Raw genomic sequence first — 20,884 nt, forward strand, 5'->3', positions numbered from 1 at the left:
TACGGTTCTAAACCGTTATAATTAAATAAGGCTGATTTTTAGCTAAAATATAAAGAGTTCAAGAGAATCGTCAAAACGAATAAAGAGCCTGTAAAATGAATGATTATAAGTGTTAGTTTATGGCCTAAAAATATGAATTAACCCCTGTAAAAAAACAAAAATGGTTAGAGAAAAATTGTAAGAGAGATGGCAACGAACCATATTTGTTGATTAGGCTTACCATGTATATGATTCCAGATCTTCTTTCACCAGAACGAAAAAGAAAAACTATACCGAGCAAACTGACAACTAATTATCCTTTCTAGTTTTTTTTTAACTTCAGACAATGTTTATAACTTTGTGGTTTACCCAACTCCAGCAAAGTTAAAACACTTTTTTAAATTTAACTATTTTAAAATTGCGATTTTAATTTTTGTTTAGGCCTAATACAAATACTATAAAGAATTGGGAGAAGAGAAAAATATTTTGGTTTTAGGTTCTAAGTTTTAAACAAGTTATATCAACCTTAAATTATTACAATTCAAACATATACCTAATAACTATTTAATAAAATTACCCAACATTACATCAACTTTTAAAGGTACCGAGTTGTTACTTAGTAAGAAAATTTAAACCCTAGCCGAGAATTATCGCTTTTTAACTTCATCTAGTATTTAAGATATGGCTTTGAATTAATAACTACGATATGACGCTAACCAATGATAATCATGACAAAAACGGGAGAGAATTTTGTTCAAGTTTTAGGATTTATATATTTTTACTCAACTCTTAATTGTGTTCCATCCACGTCCAAGTTCCTCCTACCCTGCAATGTTCCATCCACGTCCAAGTTCCTCCTACCCTGCAATGTTAAATTTCCATTTTCACAAGCTAATAACTTACAATTCTGCAGACTAAGAAAGCATGGCGCTATATACTACCCAAGGCACCATGCTCACTAAGGAAGAAAATAATTGATAGAAAGTGGAAAACCGGAGTTTATAGATGCCGGTATTTAATTAGCGCGAAACTTTTAAGTATAATTACCTCTGCTGCACCGCCGAGTGTGTTTCTTCTTTAGTTAAAGTTTAGTCCCTGGCTATTGAGGACAAGCCTCCACATTATATAATTGTTCGATGCGTTTTTACCCTACCAGATGAACTTTGCGTTGTTTATGTTAAAAAAAGTAATTTTGATATGCCACGAAATACAACAGTAATAAAAAAATTAATGTGAAAAAAATATACAACATGGGACAACCCGGACGACCATTCGGTGATACGTGGTTCTGCTAACCATAAGGGCCAAAACACAGACTAATACTGGCACATGGGACACTAAGGGGACCTAACAGTAATGGTTATGTGACAATGGCCGCCGGGAACGCATCAGCTCATTGACTGTTTAATCCCAAACTTCGACCGACTCACGAAGCGAAATGGGTAAATCTAGGTTTGGGACAGTCCGCAAAATAAAAATACACTGGGAGAAGAGAAAGATATTGCATACAATTCTGTCTAATTCTGGTGCTTCAAGACCTCAAAATTAGTGATTGAAATCAAAAACTCTAAATCTAATCTCAATGTCCAATACTTTTCAGATCATTTATTATGACCTTATCCTACGTCACATTGACCATACGTGACGGCACAATTGTTGAATCCAAAAATCATCGATCGTCATAGTGGTTGAATCCAAAGCCGTCATTTTTGAACAATAGAAAATGGCATATAGGAACGATAGGAACCAAGATTAAAAGAAGCCGCATTACTTTTTGGATATCTAAACGTAAAAAAGGTATTAAAAATGTGCTAAAGTATTTATGCATCAATTTAAAAGTTAGATAAAGCTATATTAATACAAAACTTACTTTAAGCCAGTTAAGCTACGTCATATATAAAAAACAACTTGCAATACACAAAAGCTTTGACAATTTTACAATTAGTTTAAATATCAAATTTTAATTTAAAATATTTGAAATGATTTACCTTCAACATAGGGAGAAAGAATATTTACAGTTTTAAGTCCGGCTCTAATCTTATCAGTTGTGACGTAATTAGCGATGACGTCACTCGCAGGTGATAAGATGAACATAAAAGTGATGTTAACTTTTCACTGTAACAAAAAATTAATTAATTAGTTAAAAAATAATTAAAAGACAATATTATATATATATTCAGAGTATATACTTCTAATTTATAAAGTGAAAAATAACTGAAGGGCATTAAAAAAACAATACAACTAATTTTAAACCATAAATTAAAATTACAAATGGTTAATATAAACGCAATTACCTTTTATCAAATAGGAACTGGCGATATAAGTGACGTTATTTGTAGGCTATAATGACGTCACTTAAGCACGATAAGTTTTTAAGATCGTTTGGGCAAAATTTGATAGCTTTTAAAAAAATTTAATTACTTACAAAATATATTAGAAATAAATTTTAAATAAATACCTTTAAACCTTTTTGAGTGCTGCTTTTCATTTGCAAAAAATTATCGGTATTTGCAAAACAATAGCGTAAAATATATCCATAACGGGTAAATCTTCCTCGGGTTTCTAATAAAAAACATAATAATAATGAAAATTTTCATTTAAAACAGTTAGATTATTAGATTAAAGTTTAAGGCTATAACGCATATTACTATATTAGACATTCCTGTATACATGTTACGTACAATTACGTCATATATGTATGCTCATACGTCACAAACAAAATCTAATAACGTCATAACTTGATAACAAACACAATAACAATATTTTTATTTAAATAAAGTTTAGTAATTTACCTTTGGCATAAAGCGGACGGGCGTTTCAGCTCCTATTCCGGCTCTAATCTCATCAGTTGTGACGTAGATGATGTAACTTGCTGGTGATAAGATAAACATAAAAGTGACGTTGACTTATCACTGCAACAAAAAATTTAATTTAGTAAAAATAATCAACAGACACTAATTATATATGCATTACCAAAACATAAATTAAAAAAAGAAATAAAATAATATTTAATTATTTTTAAATGCATAACTTCCCGATAATGATGATTGTATGAAGTTAAGTATTTACCTTTTATTAATCAGGAACTGGTGTTATGAGTAACGTCATTTAGGCTGTAATGACGCCATTAATGCACGATAAGTTTTAAAGACCATTGGGCTACAAAGTCAATCTAAAAAAATAAAATAAAGTCCTTAAAATACATTTAAACAAGAATAGAGTTGTATTTTAGTACTACAATCAATAAGGTACAGTAAAGAAAATAATTTTATTCAAATACCTTTAAACTTATTTTGGTGCACTTTCACATTTCTTCGACAAGGCGTTCACGCTGTCGAATTGGTGACGTCATAAAATTGTGATTGTTTGGTTGATGACGTTGCATAATAACTAGTGAAGTCACATGACGTAGGGTCTCGAGAATGCTCAAACTCCAGCGACAAAGAAAACAAATCAGAGATTCGTGAAATAGAAAGCGACGAATTTGTCGTCAATTAATCTATTTGCTTTCAACTAAATTTTGTTTTACAAATAAACTAATATATTAAAAAATCGAAATAACTTGGCTTTTAAATATAAAAAAGTTTGTCAAAATGAACCGAGAAAATATATATATAAATAAAATTCACTATATAAATAAAATTTAAAAAAACGAAAAAACATGCAACATGCAGCATACATGCAAAAAAAATAAAATATAAATTGCAGCATACATGCAGAAAAAATAAAATATAAATTCTCAGTTCATTTTGGCAAATTTTATTACATTAAAAAACCAACCTATAACGTTTCTTAATACACCAGCTTACCGATAAAAACTAAATTTATGTCTACACACAAATAATTAACCAACTTGAAATCACCATGACGTCATGGTATACGTTACAATCCAGGTCACAAATAACCAACCATCCCCTGCTCCGCCAACTCTCGTCGAAACAGTGTCTACAAAAAATATATATATTTTAAAAACATGTTAAAAAATGTTTTAAATTATTTTTATATATTTTTGGTGTTATGAACAGCTATATGTTACAAAATATAAAAAAATAAGCTTTTAAACTTATTCAAGGTTCGAACATTTAATAACGATTCATAAATAATAAAAATTCTAAACAAAACATAAATTAAATTTATCAAACATTTTTAAAATTAATTTTACCTTATTTGGCGTAAGATCGACCTTTAAGATATTTGATGTTAAAATTGATTTTGATTTCCACTTCTAAATGTAGTTGTGCTTTCTTGTATGTTGTAGGACGTCATAAAATTCAAATTGTCTATAAATACTTAAAACCTTTTTTTTCTATGATGATTTGTACTTCAGTATGACGTAATAATAACTATACTCTTCTGATTGTGTTGTAAAATTGTTGCAAAAATACTTAAAAACTGACGATGAAACTTGACATAAAATAAGCATAGATTTTAACAACCTTCTACCACGTGGTCGAGACAAGAATGAACCACGTGTCTTAGTTTTTTAGAATTTGCGCTTCTTGAAAACCCGGGGCCGAAGATTACAAAAACCGGCGTAAATTTAATCAGCGTGCGCGCCTCTCCCGTTTAGGTTGGATTAGTAGAATGTTTTTCTAGAAGAGAATTTGCAAATTGGTTTGTAGGCATTTACGCTTTAATTAAAATATTTTTTTACTTTATATAAAAAGTTAGGCTTTTACGATAAATATATATGTAAATTTTTAGAATATCTATTTTTTTTGATTATTTATTATTTTTTTTGTTAATGTAACCATAAGATGTTATATAAGGTAAAAACGATTTTGTGTTAACATACTTGCCTCCTTATTTTAATAAGTAAGTCGGTTGCAAAATAATTTTGTTAGATTGGAATTTTAAACATTATTTGAATATTGCAAGGCAACAAACTCTGATATGTCAAAAATTTAAATTTTCAAACAGTTTAAGATGTTGGGCAAAAAATATAATTGTTCTTGGTTTAATTAAATTGACAGTTTATCATTAAATTGTTATTAGACATTGTCACTTTATATTCTTACCACAATGTTGGTGGGTTCCATCCTTGTCTTTTTTGCAACATCCTCCAATGATTCTTTCTTTCTGCCTATGTTTCCCCTTTACTTCTCCCATCTTCCGTAAGATTCAGAAATCTTTTAAACTTGATCTATTTTTAAAAACAATTTTTAATTAATCTTTAAATTAACAATATTTTAAAAATGGGTCAGAGAATTATGATATGACAAAATAAGTTTTAAGGTATAAAAGTTTAATTATGAGGGACAAATAATTATGACATTGTTGTAAGACTTTTTTAGGAAATAGTTAGTTTAAGTTTAACTCAATAGTTTATAAATATGACCAATTTTGTTTCTAAAAATGTTAGGTAATCGGAAAAAAAAAACTTTCTTGTAGGTTAATAACATAATAATATGTTGTTGGACCAGTTGTTTTTGTACCTAAATAAAAAATAGATCTGTTAGATTGAATATTTAAACATTATTTTAAATATTGCTAGGGAACAAACTATGATATGTCAGAAATTTATATTTTTAAACAGTTCAATTTGTTTGGCAAAAAATTTTAAAAATCATTAGTTAAATTAAAATAGAGTTCATTTTTTTAATTTTTATTAAACATTGTCACTTTACATTCTTACCAAAATGTCAAGATCTTCCATCTTTGTTTTCCTTGCAACATCCTCCACAAACCTTTCGTTGTACCGTTGTTTTGCCCTTTACTTTTTCCATCTTCTATCGGATTTACAAATCTTTTAAACTTGGATCTATTTTTGAAAACAACTTTTTATTAATCTTAGATTTTACAATGTTTTAAAATGAGGTCAGAGAATTAAGATATGACAAAATAAGTTTTAGTGTATATATATTTGATTGTGTAGGGCCAACTAATTATAACATTGTTGTTAGACTTAAATGGTTAAAGAGTGGTGGTTTAACAAGTTTAATATTTGGCAGCTTAGAGCCATAAAGGGATTTAATGATGTTAATTCTATGTTTTAAATATTAAAATTAATATTCATTTCATCAGTTGATTTTCTAAATAAAAATATAATGTCAGATTTGTTTAAATTATTTTTTTAAATATTATTTGCTTTAAAGAACACAATATGATAAATTAAAAGTTTATAATTTTTTAAATATTGCAGAAAAAATTGTACAAAATGCAAAATAATTTAAGATTTTTTTAAATACATAGCAAAAGTGTTATAAATGACAATAACATTGTAAAATTAGGAATAATTTCAACTGCTAGTTATGCTTTGTTTAAAACCAACTTTTCTTCAATTGTTCTTGTTTGTCATTAACATTGTTACCAGAATCCTGATTGTGTTTCCATTGTTCCTCGTCATTCTTATTCCATCAGGTGAAATACCACAAACAATTTTTAAAAAAGTTAGAGATATTTTATAAATGACATTAATTCGATAAATCTATTTAACTGTTTTTTTGCTTGGATTTACATATATATATATATTGCAAATATAATATATATATAAGAAATTAAAAAGGTTTTCAAATTTAAAATTTCCAACAAAAAATCACAAATAACTAAAACAATCAACAAAAATACATCAGCAAAAACAACCTTCAATAAAATCCATCACAAAAAAAATATCCAACAAAAAAGTCACCAGCAAAATCATCAACGATAAAAACCACCAGCTAAAACATCCAACAATATAAGTTAACACCAAAAACAAACAACAATATAAACCGCCAGCGAAAACAACCAACAAAAAAGACACCAGCAAAAACAACAAAAAAGGCACCAGCAAAAACAACCAATGAAAAAGACACCAGCAAAAACAACCAATGAAAAAGACACCAGCAAAATCAACCAACAATTAAAGCCAACAGCAAAAACAACCAACAAAAAAGCACCAGCAAAAACAACCAACGAAAACAACCAAAAAAGACACCAGCAAAAACAACCAACAAAAAAGACACCAGCAAAACAACCAAAAAAAGAGCACCAGCAAAAACAACCAACAATAAAAGTCAACCATAAAAAAAATAATCAATAAAGATACCAACCTTAACAACCAACAACAAAAGCAACCAGCAAAAACAACCAACAAAAAAAAAACAGCCACCACAAAAAAATCAAGAACGGCAAAGCCGTAACACACTTTAAATTTACAATATATATATATTAAAAATTGCAATATGTCTATAACTAATGGAATAAAAATTAAACCGAATCTTTGTTTTAAGTAAAAAATTAATAGTTAGGCTTATAAGTTTATTAACAAAACTTACGTGATGACGTTTATAATCAGGAAATAGATAAGAGACGTTATCACTGTTTGCTATGCTTTCCACTTTTGACGTCATTACTCTTTGCAAGGCTTTCCCGCACAAACAGATTAAACCATTAACAATCCATAATCATTATTTTTTGTAATTTGAAACCTTTTCTGTTTTTTTTTTATTATTATCAGTAACCTACCTTTCTAGACTTGTCTGTTGCAATAGCTGAACATAATTTAAAAAAGAAACTGTAACATTTTAATCTTTTAATAATCACTCTTATGTTCAATAAAGTCTTTAGTAAAAATTTTATACTATTACATAGCCTTATAAGCAACTGTTTATGACGTTATTATAAGTTATTATGCCTGAACTTTAAATTGCCTTTCTAGTCTGGATGAACTTTTGACATCAAAATATATTTTATTTTAAACAAAAAACAAGTTAATTTACAATTTTCAATAGTATTTATATTTATTAGGACTAGATTGCTACGTAATTTTAAAAATAAAATAAGATCGTGGCTCTAACTATAACTTCATCAGTTGAAAAAAAATTGCCAAAAAAGATTGTCTTTAGCCTAATACTAAATGGAAACAGTACACTACCCAGCCTTTATAATGTTAATTTACTTAAAATTATTCGAATTTAGCCTGAAGTTAAGTTAAAAATTGCATTTTTAACGATGTAATCGCCATTTTAAAAATGCCGAAATTTAGCCTAACAAAAATTGTATTTTATTGCAACCTACAGCCTAAGAAACTAATTACTTTTAACTAGCTTGGTTACATTTTGCCTAATTATAAATTAAATAACATATTTCTTGCCTAAAACTAACCTTTTAGTCTTTTAAAACAAACTGTAAAACTTGTAAAAATCTCCGCAGCAAAATTCCGACCGGTTCTCGGCGAAAGTTTTAGCGAAAGACAGAAATTTAGGCTCAAGCGCAGCCCGATGATTTGACGTCAATCAATCCTATTGGTCGAAAAAGAGTCGTCTGATTTTCGCGGCGGGAATTTCCATAGAAATGTTATTTTAATTAATTTTTTTGCCAATTTCAAGTCTGATATCTTTTTTTATTCCATTTTAAGTTTGATATATTAGATTATTGAAAAATTATGCTAAGTTTTTAAAATTGTTTCTAATTGCCTAGCAAAAAAAGTAAAATGTAACTAATTTAAAATAAAAAAAGAAAGTTCTTTTAATGATTCTTATAAAAAATACGGTTATAGGATTTTTGATCATGTACTTGTTCGTAATGAGCCATTGCACCTTGTCAAGGTCAATCAGAAAGTAACAGGTTATTTTACCCAATCAATTTCGTTTTTCAGCTTATACTACTGTGAAATTGGTTTATTCGGGGATACGTAGGAATCTCATGCAAGTTATATGACCACAAAAGGACCAGCTCAAATTACCAGATTAGGGTTTTTTAGGAATTTCATGACGTAAAGTGAACTTTTACTTAACACAACCTACTAGATAATAATATAATATACCGAATTTGATGGTTTGACAAATAGATGTATGAAAAACAAATACTATATCGGAATAAAATCTGATTTTCAGTATTAATTTTAAAAGATTAAGTTCTTAATTGACAGAATAGAATCACAACCGACGGAATAAGATCACAACCGATAGAATAAGATCGCAATCGACGGAATAAGATTACAACCGACGGAATACTGTTGCAGTCTGGCGTATTACAAGAAAAGTATTACTGTTACCATCTTGTCGTTTATAAATAAAACTTAAACAAAATGTTAAACCTGATAATAATAACAAATAGAGTTGGTAAACAGAGGCTAAGCAAATTAAACAAATAAAGTACTAAAATAAATATAACAATATTCATGTAACTCTATAGAATAAACTCCTGCAAAGCTAAAAACCTATTAGGAGTTTAACTTTTGACAATAACATTCTATATTGTCCAAAACTGCTAAAGTGAATTTAAAACAGAGTCTGGTAACTAATGTTTATTCTTTGATTAGGCCAAAAAGTTGACCCTTTTTAATCCACTACAAATAAGTTCAGAAGATGATAAGCAATTTCAGGTAGGTATATCTTAAATGGATGAAAGAAACGAATCTAAGGTGCTGCAAGTTTTGTTTTCATTAAAAAGAACATTTAATTTCGAGGCAGATCTTTTTTTCTTCATTGGTCTTTTTTTGGTAGAATTTGTAGTTTTGTTGTAAGGTGACTGAAGTGAATTTGTTACTTGAAAAAAAAAATTATTATTTAAAACTTTTTTACATTTATAAGTTAACCCGATCTTAAATTATCTATGCTACGGTAGTTTCAAAGCTTATTAACTATATTGTTGATTAATTTACTTGCCAATTGTTTTTTAGCTTGGCAGGAGTTAGTATCAATATATTTTGGCAATAAAACTTGCAGAGGGAATTAAACTAATAACCTCATGTAGTTAAGAGCAAAGCTGTGCAACTTAAAATATAATTTTTCAACTTTGTATATACCCACCTTTTAAATTCTGATTGTTATTTCCGGAATTGTTTTCTACTTGTGTTCGTTTTGTGCCACCAAATTTATTCACAAAACCACAACTACAAGTAACATTTAGCACCGAGGATGCATTTTCATATTTTTTGATTTTCTTTTTAATTTTTAACTTCTGTGACGAATTTCTTTGTTTCCTTATCAGCTTCAAGTTTTTTTCACTAAATTTTTTTTTCGGTTGCAGTCGTACGCGAGTGGTGCTAGGTTGAAACGTTGAGTAACAGTTATGACAAACTTGCGATTCAACTATTGCGGGGTCTAAAAAAATTTTTTTTAAAAATTTTTGTGTTGATATTAAAAATGTACTAGTTTTAAATAATTATGTTAATACTAAAAAGTTTTTTCTGCCTTTTTTTACAAAAAAACTACTTAATTAAAAAAATAATTTAGAATCAGATTATAACAAAATTTAATTAAGTTATACTAAACCATCAATTACCTATTTGTTCATGTTTAAGAATAGTAAAAAGGGTAGATCTAAAAAGAAATATATAATTTAAATAAAACATCAGTTATTTTAACTAACTAATTTTACCATAGAGTTACTTACAAATGCTTATTAGGTTGCTGCTGTATAGTGGTCAAGCGGTTTGCCAATTTGAATTGGTGAATAATGTTTTCTTCTACTTTATCGTTGGTCACTAAAGCACACATTATCAATAAAACTTAAAGGAAAAATAAATTATTTTGAAAGTATATGGAATAAAAATAGGAAGTGTCAATTTTTAATTATAAAACTATATGTACTGCTACTTAAAAAACAGTAACAAAATGTTACTTAAATTGTCACAAAAAATGTTTAAACTTGTGCTAAATATTCTTCTTTTGAAAAATATTCTACAAAGCGATGTTCATACAGGGGAATAATTTTCAGCTTTTGCGACCTATCACGAATTTCCTTAAAAAATAAGTCATTATAGAAAGCTTTGATCATGCTAGAATAACAATAAATGGTGATATTGAACAAAGCACATTGCGTGAGTCTTGCTAGAAATTGTTTGTAATTTTCATTTTTTGCATATGGAGCACTCAATTGAAAAAAAATTTTCTTTAAAAATTTAAAACTATGTTTTTCATGCATATGCATCATCATCTCAGACAAAAAGCCGACATTTGGACAGATGTTGTTTGGATATTGAGATTCAAGAAAAATGCCTTCTTTTGAATTGTTACCAAAAACCGAAACTGTTTCTAAATTAAGGGTTGACAAGGACTTCAAAAAAGGAAATAACGAGAGCGGAGTTGGTTTAAATGACATTGAAGTTAAACAAAGTTGGCGCACAACACAACATACTGATTCTGAAATCGAGCCGAGTTCCTCAGAAGTTGTTATTTTAAACACGCATTCTTTAAAATGTAATATATCCAATGGCCAACCTCTAGATAATGATAAAAAATACAAAGCTTGAAACAGACTGTTTACTGCTTTTAAATCCAAAAAATAATTTTGCAAGACTAGGCTATTTATTTTACAATTTTTGTCATGGAAAATTGCAAATATTTTAGATGAAATCGAGGGTTCATCAAAATTGAAACCGACATTTTTAAATGATAAACCTAGTTTCTGTAAGTTTTTGCAACGTAATAGCATTTTAGCTGAATCATCACAAAATGATTCGTAACTTTGAAAAATAATATAAATTTGCGTTATATTACTCGAAAAAGAATCAAGTTGCGAATATATTAGTTGGCACAAAGTGAGATTGCCTGGAAATATTTTGTTTTTTTCGTTCTTGATATGTTCGGTGCCTAAATCTTGATAAATATCACAGTCTGTACTTAATTTGTCTGTGTCACTGTCAGTGGTCACAAATTCATCTAAATAATTTGGGATTTCTTCAGTGGCAACATCCCATAGGTCAGAACTTGCATTGTTAACATTGCTACTAACAATTTTCGTTTCAGTGTAGAATCTATGCAAGAATCTCTTTCTGTGCATCTTTGCAAGAATCTCTTTGCTTGGTGTGCCACAACATAAATCAAGAAGCGACAAAAAGGCTGAATTATCTGTTTCTCTCACTGTCTTGAATTTTATTGATTTAACTTTGCCCTGAGAAATGAGATAGCACAAAACTGTGTAAGCCAAATCAAATATTTCAGTATTTATGCTTAAACGTTCGATGTCCATCATATTAATGTGAATGCATGATTTTGCCAAGTTTGGAAGTAGATCTTTGGTTTTAAATATCAATTTTGCTAGCCATGAATAAAAATGAAAAACAATTGTTTTTTTAGCTAAAATGTTCAGAAACAGCTCATTTGATATATTAGGAGTTCGACCATTTAGATTGTCATAATATTGACAGAATGACATAGGTGTTTTGTTGATTACACACAAATACCTGTACAGACATTCAAGAAATAATTGGTTAATTAAAATTTGTTTTTGGTCTTCGATTTTGTGAAACTCAATTTGTAAGTTTGAACTTGGCGAAAAAGGGTCATGGTTGTTGTGGCACAATTTTAGTCGTAAAAGCGAAGATTTTAGTTTTAAATCATCAATCAAATTTCTCCAATAATCTATAAATTTCTTTTCAGTGTGTTCTTCCAGATTTAAAACAAAATTTATTGGTAGGTTGTCCAAGATTGCCTTCAAGGTTTTTTCTGGCAGATTATACTGAATTATCCATCCTATATCAAACTTTTGGCAATTTTGAGCAACAACTTTTGCACATATTACAGCAAGTTGCTTCATGCCTAATAATTGGTATTTTATTAAGTAAAGTAAATGCCCCTTTTTTAAATAATTTTTTTAAATAAAGTTTTTTAAGAAAATTTGCGCTATCTGGATAATTTTATTCAATTTTAATAAGTATTTGCCTGTTTGCAACTGATTAATTATTTTATTTCTTTCCCTTTACCGTTGTTTATGAATAATTCTTATATATATATCTTAGTCTACATAAGTAACACGCTGTTGTATGGTCGTCTGATGATAGGTTTGTTTTGATTTAACACGTGATGTCCATAGAAATCTTAAGTAAAATATAAACAACTATTTTTTTATCCCCAAAATTTTAAACAAGCTAGACCCAAATAATAAAAAATTGCAATATAAGTGGTATAAATAACTTATATCAGACTGTTTATACAAAGTTAGCAACAAACGTATTTAATTTTGTTTTAAACGACCCCGACCCCAGCAAGCTGCAAACAATATTTACATGTTAAAACAAGTTTTTATATTTGTATACGACTTTTTAGCTGATTAATAAATAATTTAAAGCTATTTTCCTAAATGATTATTAAATAAAAGCAGCTGATTCAACGTTATTTCGTTCTGTGTCAACGCACATTTCACAGGTGGCTGCACAGGGAACAAAACAAACAACTTTGTTTGATTTTGAGTTCACAAAGATAGACTTGTTAAGGTTTTTAAGTCAGCCTTTCCACATCAATAATAAATATATACATTTATATATTAAAAAAATAAATTGGTAATAAGCAATTATCAATAACTTACCTTTGCCAGATACAACAATTTTATTTTGGAAAGTGACCAAAGCTTATTAAAATGGGTGAAAAAGAAAACACAGTTGTTGAGGTCATATTTTGTTGCCTATATGTTTTTTTTTAAACTGGTATTAATATCTATTTTTAATTTAAAGCTAATTTTTTTCATTATTTATTTAGTATAAACGTTTTTAAGCTATTTAAGAAATAACAAAAAGTTTTAAGCCTGTAGGTTGCTCATTCTTTATTAAGATTTTATTTTTTTACTAGAAACCCACCCCCGGTTTTTATGTTAAAACTAGACACATTGTGGCAGTCATGAGCTTTTTTTGTTTGTTTAATGTGTCATGTTCGAGAAACAGTATGAGCATAGCAATTGTGGCAATGGTAAACTCGACATCTAAATATCAAATTGAAACAAATGACTCCAGTATTTGCCCTTCCCAGGGGGTCTCTAGTTCGAAGTTGCGATCTGTGAGTATTTGTGCACAAGATTTATACTACAAATAGAATTTTTATTCGTAGACAGATTGTAGTGGGTATCGAATCTATAACCTTATGTAGTGAAGCCTAATGGTATAACTTTTTTAACAGACTTTTTTTAAATGGAATATAGAATATCTTAACCCAAATGTTTATCATAGAATGGTGCATTTCAATGGAACACAGCTCAACAAGGCCTTCTTTTAGGTTGTTATTATTATGGCTATGTGTGTAGCAACATTCCTGGGGCCTGGCTATCAGCAAAAATGGGGTTTAAATTGGTGCTTGGAGTGTCCATGCTTGCTAGTGCAATTTTAACATTTTTGGTGCCAGTAACTGCTGGTTTTAGCTTTGAACTTGTAGTGGCTTTAAGAATAATAGTCGGATTTCTTCAAGTAAGTAAGCCAAAGAGTAATGGCGATATATTTAGGCAACTCACTAAACTTTAAAAGTTTTTTGACATAGGGAGTTGGAAGCCCCACTGTTCAAGGGATATGGAGCTACTGGGCACCCCTTCCCGAACGAACCGCACTTATTTCATTCGCCCAATCGGGAAGCAGTTTTGGGACTTGGGTGATATTACCCCTAGGGGGCCTTATTGCAGATACACTGGGTTGGCAGGCAGTATTTTATGTAACAGGTAAATAGGTCCCCAGAACGACTATGGAACAACATAAAATCTTAATTTTTATTTGTTTAAAGGTGGTATATTTACTCTTTGGACATTGGCCTGGTTTGCTTTGGTATATGACACACCCTCCCAACACCCCAGAATCTCAGATGAGGAAAAGAATTACATAATAGAAAGTATTGGGTATAACAAAATGGTAAGATTTTAAGACTTTTCTAAAATAAATATGTCAATATTGTAAAGAGGTTTTTAAATTTTACATTCTAATTAATGAGGAGTCAATATCACCAAATTGAATCTGGGTTGGGGTATCATATAAGTTTTTTTGCAGGACAAGAAAAGTTCAACGCCTTGGTTTTCTATGTTGACATCTGTACCCGTAATCGCGATTTCGGTCGGTCATTTTGCTGCTAACTGGGGTGACCTCACACTTCAGTCTCTTTTACCTACCTATTTGTCAAGTATATTAAAGTTCAACATTACCTCAGTAAGAAAGTTAGTATCAAATAAATATTTATTGCTCTGACGTGTAAGCAGGTGGAATCGAATCCAGAAACTATTGGGTAGGGCCCCTTGTTTTAGCCCCCGTGTTAGTGATTATAATTTTCAATGACATAGATGTTCATTTTTTACCTAATTTTTTATATTCCTAGAGTGGATTCCTGTCAGCATTACCCTACACTTTACAGTGGATTTTAACCATTTTAGTTGGCTATGCAACTGATGCAATTCGTCGAAATAAAATTATGTCACTGACCGCCATTCGTAAATTAAACACCCTAATCGGACTGCTTGTCCCGGCTTTATTTGTGGTACTTGCCGGTTATATTGGTTGCAATACAACAGCTGCGGTTGCCTTCTTTTGTCTCTCATCAATGTTTCTTGCCTTTACAGGTACAGTTGTTAAAACTTAACTTTTCAATATAAAGTCATTAGTTTAATTCCTACTGCCTTCATCCTGTTGCACCCGTAAATAAGGCACTAAAACACAAGTCAGGCCCAAAAAACAATCGACAGAAAAATTATTATGTAATATTAATTATTATTACCCTAAAATTATCAGACTCAAGACTGGCTTGAGGTTTTTACATGTAGCTTATTAGATTTTTGTCTGTGTTTTGGTTAAAATGTTGGTCATTCAATAACACTCTTATATTTTAATTTAGTATCTGGGAACAAGGCAAGCACCATAGACATTGCACCCCAATATGGTGGCATTGTTTATGCTATATCTAACACTGTGGCAAGCATGCCTGGATTTCTGGCACCCCAGGTCACTGGGCTTTTACTTTTAGATGATGTAAGATTGATTTAATTTCTTATGTCCTGTAAAGTATTTGAGGCCTACTATCATATGCCCAAAAAGTATATTTAATTAACAATAAGACATTTTTTATCAATAAGAGTTAAAAAAAAAGAATTTAAACTAAAAGATTTTAAATTTTCAAAATAATACTGGTTTTTATATTTTTTTTAATGTGCATAAATGATAATACTTATTTCCAGAATAGCATAGGACAGTGGCAAACTGTGTTTTGGATAACAGCAGGAATTTATATATTCGGGGCATTAGTGTATCTTATTTTCGGTTCAACTAAAGAACAAAAATGGGCTAAAACAAATCAAGAACCAATTAAAAAAGGTAATTTTTATATTAAAATATCTGTAAACTATACTGATTTCCTCATATTTAAATCCTATTTTTTTATTCTGATACAGGAGAAACAGAAACGCAACTGTTATAACGAAAACTTCCCAGAAAAATTAAAAAAATAGTGAAACCTCTGTTTTATGGCAAAAAAATGTTGTTTTTTTTTAATTTTGTGATTAATAAACTGTTAATTTCTATATAATACATTGGTTGACAACATTAATTTCTAATTTTAATTTTTTGCCTATTTTGTAATCAATTAAATACATTTTTTTACTATTTATATACATTTATATTTATGCATTATAATGGTGCAATACCAAAAAGCTTTTTGTACACCATGCCTAGGTAAAGGCATTAACATATAAAATAAAACAAGTGTGCAGAAAATAAAGGAAAACATAATAAAAATAAAAAATAACATTAATTACTGTAAATATTGCTGATTATTAATTAGTTCCAATATGCAAAAGCCTTTTTCTTTAATTTTTTTTAGTTGTGCAATGTTGTATTTAAAATTGACTATCTGTTGTAATTTAATAAAAATGTTTTGCATTATTATTGCAGATTTTAAATGTAAAATATAAGGAACTGTAACTGTATTAATTTATAAATAAGCGATAATAATATTGCATAAAAACCCCATACCATTAATTTCTTTAAGAAATAAGTTATTTTTTGTAATTTATAGCGATTTATTATTTTTAATATAACTGGATTAAATTGAAAAAAATACAAACTAAACTTAATTAAAATAATTGGTAAAAAAGAACGCTTAAAGAATAGAGTAGAGATAAAATAAAAGGTTTTAAATATCGTAAATAATAAAATAAAACTAAAAAATTTTTGAGCACGATTTAAAAAAAACTTATAATGGATTTCAATAGGGCAAACTAAATAGAACAAATTTTTTTGGCTTCTCTTACAATTATTGCAATACATGTATCCAAAAATTTTTTGTTAAATTCTGGACTGTTAAATTTTGTCATGCAATTAATTGTTTAATAACAGTCGCAAAACTGTGTTTTTTAAGTTTTAATCTCTAATAATTAGAAATTGCTCTTTGTTCAAAGCATAAATAGGAAACAAAACAAAAACTGGTACCTTTCAAATTACCATTAGGTGCCTGCCATTAGAGCATCGAGTGTTTTGGATTGATCTTTATCGTTAAGTAAAAGAGCTTGGTTAATTTTTTCACATGAAAAACCCATGTCAAGAAATTGTTGCTGCAATGTTAGGTACCCTTTAACCTGTGACAAAGTTGTAAGCTTAGCTAAATAAATAAAGTACTAAATAATATTATTTTATTTACTGATATTACAGCCTAAACATAGGGTAACCCAGGCCATATTGGATTCACTACATATGTTTAGGCTGTTAAGTCGACTTTTCCACTTCAAGAATAAATAAATAAATAATGATGTATAATGTCAGTGCACTAATTTGATATTTAAAAAAATACCTCCTCTTCATTCCCGCTGAACATTTCCATAACATGTTCAACATTTGATGTTTCAAAACCTTCTTCGCATAATTTTTGAACTGCGCACAAGTGGTTTAGTACCTATATTCATTTAAAAAATAAAATAGTAACCAAAAATTTGAAATATATTTGAGAAATTTAAGCAAAGTAATACTATTTAGATGACAATAATTAAAACTAATAAATTTACAGTTGTTTTAACCCTTTAATTGCAAAACACAAGTAAATTGGTAGAAAAAAGTTTTTTTAGACTATGACGTCACACACTTAACAACAATAACAAAAGATTTATCTGGGCATAAAAATGATTCGGCCCATTGTTGTTAACATTTATTGAACAAAATAATAGGCTTACCTCTTTTTGGTCTTGCCCATATTTTTGCATAGATCGAATGATGTCGGTCTCTTTAAATCCCATCGCAACAAAACCATTTACAAAATCTTTTTCATCAGAAGAAAGACCTTCCAAAAGTGAAGAAGAACGCTGTTTGATAATTGGTTCCGGCACCTGAGTAATATTACCGAACTTGTTAACATTAATTATTATAAATAAAATAACAAATAATCACAAAATTGAATAACAGGCTTCTTAGCTCATTTTTTTTATAGCATTAAGTAAGTCAACTATAACAATTTAAAGGCCCTTACAATAAAATCACCACGTAAAGTAATGTGGCAAAAAAAGAGTGGCGCAATACAAAGATTTGTTATTTCATACCATAGCTTTTTGGGGGGGTTGAGGTTTGGGTAACTGGGGCAAACTGGTTAAAGCCTTTATAATTGTCTCTTCAAATTTTGCTTTTTCATGTGCTGACTTCTTTACCAGAACAGTTTCTTTTTTACTGGAAGGTTTAGGCTTTGATTTGGGCTTTGGTTTGGGTTTAGGGGGAGATTTTTTGAACTTTAATTCGAATTCGGGACTTTTGTTCTTGGGCGTTCTGCTTGTTGTGTCATTAGTTTCCGATGCAATGTCGGGCAGTGAAGGGTGACTGTTATTTTTAAATGAGACTGAGTTGTTGTCCAAAACTGTGATAGGGGATGCTTGCTTTGTACTAAAAGTGGGTACAGAATGTGATTGAGACATTGTTGATGGTCCAGGTGGGTTTGTGTCTAAAGAATTATTATTTTCAGGTACGGGGGATGATCTAGGTCTTTCTGATGCCGGAGGATCAACTTTTTTGCTAAATTCAGGAGACGAAAATTGGATATTTGACAAGGTTTCCTGTTGTACATGATTTTGACTTGACTGCTTAACGTCAGTCGACAATTTATTTTCGCAGTCAGTTGTCAGCATGTCGGTAAGCTCGTCAAGCAGAAAAAGTTTTTTATTTGAAGTTTCCGGCTTCTCTGGCGGTGGTGGTTTTACCTCTGTTTCAGTGACAATGTGATTGTTGTTGTTATTCGGAAAAGATGGGCTATGCCGTATTTGATTGGGTGATATGCTGGGTTTGGTATTTGTGTGATTAGTGTTGATATCTAAAATAAAATAAACATTTTTATTAAATTTTATAGCCGGATCATTAGAACAAAAGAACAATAATAATAAAATCTTATGACAGCATTTTTTCATTTCTAACATAATATATTATTTTACCTAGTGTAACATATTGCAGAACATCTTTCAGCTCTTTCATGTCATCTAGTGTTCGTAACTCCATGTTTGAGAAAGGATCGAGTCCATCATTTTCAAAATCGTTAATGTCTAAATTGTTGTACGTTTTGGGACTTGCAGTGTCTGTAAAAAATAAAAAATCTAATTTTTAAAAAGACATATTGTTTCGGATATAGAAATTACGGTTTAAAGTCTAAGCTTAGATTAACCTACATTTATTTACTTAAAAAATAGTTAAGTGCAATGCCATATGTAATAAAAATAACATATGTAAATAATATGTAATAAAGATTTCAATAAAATTATAATGCCTAAGTTGTAAAAATATCAATATAATTACCAAGTTTATTAAACTTTTCTAAGCAGGCTTTTTTGATCACATATAAACTAGTAATTAAATCTATTAAATTTAATATTTATTTATGTTTTTTATGATTAACTAAAAAGGAAATAAGATTTAATGGTTGGCAGGAAATGAATAAAATGTTGTCGACACTTAAGAAATATGTATATTAAATAAACTGTAACTTTAAAGTTACGAAAAGAAATACATAAAAAGTTAAACTGCATAAATTTGTACTACAAATATAAAAATCTCTAGATAAATTACAAATAAATTTAAATATACCTTACTTTACTAAATATTAATTATCAACAATTTTTTTAAAGACACCCTAACAAGTATTTTTAATTTGTATGATTGCAGTCTTTACCCGCTCTTAGTAATACAACTTTTACCATAGTAATTTACAAAACCACAAAACATTAATAACAAAGCAGCAATCTACAAATCAAAACGGTATACTTCTTTTGTGAAACCCAGTGAAAATTTTTTTAAATTTAAAAAGTTTTAATAAATCAAGTAAAAATACTAACCTGTTTTTTTAGTAGGATTTACTGGCTGCGGAGTTAGAATAGTGTTTCCAATCATATCGTTAAAAAAAGGGTTTCCCGGGGATATTTTCACTGGTTTTGGTTTCTCCTCCTCATTATCCTCTGAATTATCTTCCTGATTTTCTTTTAGTTGATCTTCCTGATCTTGCAAAAATTGTTTGTGTTTCTCGGCGAGTTCTTGTCGTTGACGATCACGCTCTCGTTTGTCATGTTTGTTTCTTTTTTCTTCGTTTAGTCGCTGTCGACGAAGATCTTCAGCTAACTTTCGCTCAAGTGTAAAATCATACTGAAAATGAGGAAAAATATAATTATTTTACAAGTAATCTATAAAAATTATGGAGTTTAAAAGAGAGTACAAAATCACCAGAAAAACATTCTGTTATTTGAGAAAAGCCATATAAACGTTAAACTCCAATTGGCAGTTTAATTATCCGGCAATAACAATCTATATTATCTTACACTGCCAAAGTCAACTCAAGACTGAGAAAGGGTATCTATTGTTATTCTTATTCTAAATAATAGTCAATAAAGTCATCTTTTCCACATCGTAAATATATACAAACACACAACTTACCTGCAAGTCATCCAGTAATACTTCTGGATCTTTTAAGTCAAAGTCATCAGGTAATCGAACTGTTTTGCGAGAAGTAAAAACGTCGGAAAATTTAAAATCTACACCGTCCAAATAAATATTACTAGAATAAAGATGACTATCAAAAGTCATAATTTTCTTATTATACAAAATATCTAAAAATATGAGACAAATTATTATGTGTATCAGATATCAAATTTAACCTTTATGGAGAACCTAAGATTAACTAGATTCAGTAAACTAAAGTATCTAAAACATAACATTTTCTTTTTATTTCTTTTTTTTGCATTTACAGTCCAGTGTCCAGGTATGGCCAAAGCCCAATACGACTTGTTA

General features: G+C 29.2%; 3 protein-coding genes across 3 annotated transcripts; 1 reads left to right on the forward strand and 2 right to left on the reverse strand.

Moving 5' to 3' along the window:
• Positions 1-8,663: 8,663 nt before the first annotated feature.
• Positions 8,664-10,529, reverse strand: LOC145755078 (uncharacterized). Its single transcript, XM_082571280.1, has 4 exons — positions 10,300-10,529; positions 10,189-10,226; positions 9,714-10,007; positions 8,664-9,449 (listed from the first exon to the last, which is right to left on the reverse strand). Exons 1-4 carry the CDS (start codon positions 10,401-10,403, stop codon positions 9,298-9,300), a joined length of 588 nt encoding a protein of 195 aa, XP_082427406.1. The 5' UTR covers positions 10,404-10,529; the 3' UTR covers positions 8,664-9,297.
• Positions 10,530-13,098: 2,569 nt separating this feature from the next.
• LOC145754598 (sialin-like) lies at positions 13,099-16,581 on the forward strand. Its single transcript, XM_082570675.1, has 10 exons — positions 13,099-13,293; positions 13,473-13,676; positions 13,847-14,080; positions 14,151-14,325; positions 14,388-14,512; positions 14,648-14,803; positions 14,970-15,210; positions 15,483-15,616; positions 15,823-15,958; positions 16,036-16,581. Exons 1-10 carry the CDS (start codon positions 13,264-13,266, stop codon positions 16,059-16,061), a joined length of 1,461 nt encoding a protein of 486 aa, XP_082426801.1. The 5' UTR covers positions 13,099-13,263; the 3' UTR covers positions 16,062-16,581.
• LOC145754596 (uncharacterized) lies at positions 16,242-20,695 on the reverse strand. The gene is made up of 7 exons (XM_082570674.1): positions 20,531-20,695; positions 19,939-20,242; positions 19,045-19,185; positions 18,169-18,926; positions 17,806-17,958; positions 17,430-17,531; positions 16,242-17,217 (listed from the first exon to the last, which is right to left on the reverse strand). The coding sequence occupies exons 1-7, from the start codon at positions 20,678-20,680 to the stop codon at positions 17,086-17,088; spliced, it is 1,740 nt and encodes a 579-aa protein (XP_082426800.1). The 5' UTR covers positions 20,681-20,695; the 3' UTR covers positions 16,242-17,085.
• Between the last annotated feature and the right edge of the window lie 189 nt (positions 20,696-20,884).

Source organism: Corella eumyota, chromosome 6, assembly GCF_963082875.1.
Source record: "Corella eumyota chromosome 6, kaCorEumy4.1, whole genome shotgun sequence".
NCBI classification, from domain to species: Eukaryota; Metazoa; Chordata; class Ascidiacea; order Phlebobranchia; family Corellidae; genus Corella; species Corella eumyota.